The sequence below is a fragment of the Tyto alba genome, unplaced genomic scaffold (assembly GCF_018691265.1).
Source record: "Tyto alba isolate M040663 unplaced genomic scaffold, T.alba_DEE_v4.0 Super-Scaffold_4, whole genome shotgun sequence".
NCBI lineage: Eukaryota > Metazoa > Chordata > Aves > Strigiformes > Tytonidae > Tyto > Tyto alba.
The window spans coordinates 101,770-106,754 of NW_024881315.1; the positions used below are offsets into that span (position 1 = coordinate 101,770).

General features: G+C 56.9%; 1 protein-coding gene across 1 annotated transcript; it reads left to right on the plus strand.

Annotated features, from left to right (window-relative positions):
• Positions 1-1,070: 1,070 nt before the first annotated feature.
• On the plus strand, positions 1,071-3,637 carry LOC104364152 (hepatic lectin-like). Its single transcript, XM_032998492.2, has 5 exons — positions 1,071-1,527; positions 1,860-1,934; positions 2,307-2,458; positions 2,836-2,948; positions 3,276-3,637. Exons 1-5 carry the CDS (start codon positions 1,458-1,460, stop codon positions 3,409-3,411), a joined length of 546 nt encoding a protein of 181 aa, XP_032854383.1. The 5' UTR covers positions 1,071-1,457; the 3' UTR covers positions 3,412-3,637.
• Positions 3,638-4,985: the final 1,348 nt, after the last annotated feature.

Sequence of the window (4,985 nt, forward strand, 5' to 3'; positions counted from 1 at the left end):
CCTACAGGTGCTTTCTCAGACCCAGTTTTATTTTCTTGGGTGAGCGCATCTGCTGGGGCGCTGCTTGTGCCTTCAGCTTTGGTTTCCAAACCAAAGACCGTTTGTTATTTTCCAGACCCGCTCGTTTCCACCCTTAGAGGAAACACCTCCAGAAACTTGAGAATTTGCCCCCCCCTTTTTTTTTTTTTAACTCCAAAGGGTTGGAGAGAATTATGAAGAAAAAGGGCACCCAGCTTGGCTGGAGGAAGAACCTCCAGACAGCTCAATTATTGGAACTGGACACAATCCAAGCTGCTATTTTGAGAGGGCAAACCAATAGGACACAGCCTGAAAAACTGCTGGTTAAATTATAACCTTTGGACTGAACATCCCTAGAGGTAGTGCGAGGGCTCTATCCCAGAAATCCTGGTGAAAAAAGCTTCTGCTTACTCAGCCCTAAGCTTCACCCAGTTTACCAGGATGGAGGAGGAACATCTTCACAATGATCTGCACGTTTTTGGAGGTAAACTTTGGCCACACCAGCCCTTCAACGCCCCCCACCTCGAGGAGACGGGCAGGAGCAGAGAGGGTGACGAGAACGTATCTTGTAGCGCAGCCTTTCTCCCCAAACAGCGCTTGGTTTGTGAGGGAGAGGAAGGTCGGTGCTCTCCTTCCTCCTCTGCTTAGGCAGCTTGGCTAATGAGCTCTAACGGGGTTTGGTTGGGAGGGGGAACCTCACCCTGACGAGCTTTTCCCCCGGGGTGGAGGCTCGGATGGAAGACGGGAGGGAAAAGGGACTTTGCTGCAGGTGTGGGCTGTGATGAAGATCCGGTGGTGCCCAACCAGCAACACCTGAGAGCGTTCAGCCTTGGGACTGTCCCGGCCCAGAGCAGAATTAGGCTCTTTGTGGGGCTTTCCCAAGTCCAGCTCCCCAAACCGAGGGGCGCAGCGCCCTTGCAAACCTCCCTAAGGCTGAACCTGGGAACCCAAGGGTGCTTCCAAGGCTCAGCCCCTCCAGGAAGGGCACCTGATGCCAGCAAAGAGCCCTCCAGACCGCGGACTGTTGCTGGGGGAACCATTCCCTTTTGGAAAAGGGTTACTAAATGGCCAGAAAGGTTTAAAAACATGTCACCGCTCAAAATACATGATGTAAGCTTATAATTTCTTTTTATTTTGCTTATCTGGTACCTGAAATCATCTTTGGCAAGGCCACTCCAGTGCTACCACAATGCGCTGCCTGGAAACTGTCTGGTTTGGGGTGCTTTCAGCCCCCCAGGTGGGTCTGAACAGGAATTATCATCCAAATTTTGGCTTCTGTAGCAAATAGTTAACTCTTCTGGGTTATTTATTAACCCTTCTATAAATGGAGCCAGAAGAGCTATGAAAAAAATCCCGGTGATCCCAGGGGAATATTTTCACATCTCTTGTTTTGTTTTAAAGACGGAAACTTCTTACAACAGAGGCTGAGATCCTTTTTCATGGTCTACTTGCTCCTGGCCCTCTCCTTCTTGCTGATCATCAGCCTGTTTGCTGTGTCGTTCTCCAGAGGTACTGGGACATCTTTGAACTAATTAATTAGGCAGGTAGGACCAAGAGATAGATGAGGTGAGTGCCCACTCATGTGTGAGAGGACTCTATAGATCCTAATTGCACAGGACAGAGTGTCCCGTGTAGTGACAGCTGCCACCCATGCCACCATCTCTGGCTAATCCAAGCTATAAGGCAGTATTTTAAATTTTCTGGGATTTCTTTGCCCCATAGACTGCTGGAAAAGTAAAGCAAATGTCTTTAGCCTTGATGGGGCGAGGTGCTTGCAGACAGTCAGCGCACGGGGTAGCATCATAACCGATAACCCAACATCTCTCCCTCTCTTCCAATAGTTTCAGACATTTCTTCCAAACTCAACGAGATGCACCTGGAACGGAAGCAGAACGTTTCTGGCAGGGATTTTCCCTGTAAGTTCTGGCTGCTGCCCAAACCCACAAGCTTTTCTTCCCCTCTGAAGTTTCCCTAAATTGTCCCCGAAGCATTCCTGCTCCGGATTGCATCGCTAAGGCGGTGCAGGGCATCCTTCCCCTTCCAGGTTTGCTGCTCTTGCCAGCAGCAAACGCTTTTATATTTTAGAAAAACCCCACAATTTTTCCTTGTGGGAGAGGCTGTTTCGGGGATCAGTTGCTGCCTTTGTGACAATCCAATCCTGAGCTTTAGGACCGTGCTGTTGTGTCTGTACCAGCTTGGCACGGGAGTGTTGCTGGGAAAACCTGCTTGCTGGGACGAGCCTGGCGAGGACCAGTTTGACTTCCCCCTCCTCATCCTTCTCTCGCCAGTGTTTCCCTGCGGACCCAGATCCAGGGAATGGGAATACTTTGATGGAAAATGTTACTACTTCTCCCTAACCAGAGTGAGCTGGTACAAGGCGAAGGCTCAGTGTGAGGAGATGCACTCGCAGCTGGCTGTCATTAACAGCTATGCCAAGCAGGTACAGACCCCAGCTCCAGGCAGGAAAACCCGGGCTTGCCCAAATCCTGCCCGCAGCCCCGGGCTCCTGCAGACCCCCCCCAGCACCCCCCGGGCTCCCTGCACCCCAATCTCACCGGGCAGCCGAGAGCCGGTGCTGTTATCCTTTGCATCAGCCAGCAGAGAGCAGGCAGAACCTGCTCTGCCCGCAGCCAGGGCTTCTTTTGGATGTGTGCGGGATGCTTAGGCCCAGCACCGGCACGTATCCTGCACCTCCACTTTGTAAATAAATAGCCAAACGCAGAGCTGAACCTCTCCAGCTCCTCCACGGTGCAAACGCGGAGCTGAGGTTGCCCGTTTCCTGGTGCTTTTCCCTCCTGATCCCTCTCCCCGCTGCAGAATTTTGTCATGTTCAGGACAAGGAATGAGCGTTTCTGGATCGGGCTCACGGACGAGAATTCGGAAGGGGAATGGGAATGGATCGACGGGACTGACTATAGAACCACGTTCACGTGAGTGCCAGCCTGCCCTGCCTTTTTGTGCCCATCACCCCCAGACAACAGGCAGCTTCCCTGCCCACATGCCCCTCTTTCAGCCAGCAGACCAGTTTCTTCACCCTGCCCTGGGACGGGCACTCACACAAGGGCTGACACAGCACCAGAGGCAAGAATTAGCACCTAAAACCATCTAAAATCAGGCAGGCTTAGCTAGTCCCTGCCCTTCTCCCAGCCCCAGGGAAAGCTGCTCCGCTCAGCTGCCTGCCCCTGCTGCCCTCGCTCAGGTTGATCCTTCTCTGCCCAGATTTTGGACCTCTCTCAGGTTGATCCTTCTCTGCCCAGATTTTGGAAGGAGGGAGAGCCCAACAACAGCGGCAGCAACGAAGATTGTGCCCACGTCTGGATCTCCGGGAAGTGGAACGACGTCTACTGCACCTACGAGTGCTACTACATCTGCGAAAAGGCTCTGCCCAACTGAGCAAAGCCCCGCGCGGAGGCGACGTCCGATGCTCTGGCACCCTAAATGTTCCTTTTTTCTTCTTAATTTATACTATCCAAACGCCCGCTCCCTGCTCTTCCTCCCCACCGCGCTGTCCTGAGGAAGAGCAGGGATGGATTTTTGACGGTCCTAAGCAATATACGCAGGAATCCAGGTTCTCCGTGGTGAGCTCAGCTTAATAAAGGACGATTATTGCTCTGGTTAACGAAGCTTCTGTTTCTAGGCAAGTGTGTGGAGGGGTGGGGGTGAGCTGGGGCTTCAAATGTGCAGGTCAGCAGCAACGCCGGGATCAGGCTGGGGATAAACGGGACAGAATATGGGATTTGCTGCCCAGGTTTTCCTCCCGAGGGAAGAAAAAACCCACATAATTTTCATAACTTTTCCTTTTCTGTTGTTTCAATTTGGATTCTACATGACAAAATTGGCCGGTACTTGTTTGTTATAATGTGAAATTCAATCGTGGTTCAGCTCTGCGTCACTTTGGTCACTGACGGGGTCTTGGGCTCCAGGACCCCGCAGGGATTGGGCTCCCTCCCACCTTTTCCCCCCCAAAATAGCTCATTTGGGGCCAGATTGGGAAACCTTGAGCTCCCACGCTGGTTTCAGGCAGGAGGCTGCTCCCACCTCTCCCCCCTCCCCCCGCGAAGAGCCACTGACAGCACCCGGTTCTTGCACACGCTTGTGCGCTGCGAGGTGTGCGTATGATGCGTGGGGGTGTGCCCACGCGTGTGTGTGCACGCTGCGGGGGGGGCCGGAAAATTCAGGGAGCGGGTGGGAGCCGCTCTCAGCCACCCGGTACCGGGGGTGCCCGGCCGAGCCCCCCCACCCGAGGGCAGCTCGGGACCGGTTCCCGAGGTGGGGGCAGCACCCAGCGCCCCCGCCCCCCGGGACACCCACGCGGCTGCAGCCCCCCGGGGCCATCCCGGAGCTCCGGTCCCGCCGCCCGGTCCCGGTCCCTGTCGTCCCCCCGCCCGGTTCCCCGGAGGATGCCGGCGGCGGATTCATTCGAGGAACCGCGGGAGGGTCACGGACACCGACCCGGCGGAGCCACGACCCCCCCCCCGCCGCCCCCCGCCCCTCTCCACGCCAGCCCCGACGGCAGGAAGACGCGCCTCCCCCCGCCCTGTCGGCGACAGAGCTGTCACGACAAAGCCCACCAGCCCCGCGGTGAGCGGCGGCGGATTAACGAGACTCGGCGGCGCGGACACCCCCCCCACTCCCCCCCCCCACCGCCCCGCCTCGACGGTCCTCCGAACCCCACGGAGCCTCCCCCGTTGCCTGTGACAATCCCTGTCGTGGGGAGCGTGGTCTCTGTCACGACACCGGCGACGCCGTCGGTATCGCCTCTTGGGCGCACCGGGCTCTACCGGCATCAACCCCCCGGGGGGGAGCAGGGAAGGGGGGGGCGGGAGGGGGTCCGGAACGGGGGGGTCCCCGCCTTGATGGGGCCCCCGACGCGCTCCCGGCTCAGGCGCGCTCCCGGGGGAGGCGGGGGGCGGCGGCGCTCACGGGCGCGGGCGCGGACACGGGCGGGGGCTGCGCGCTCTGCCCCG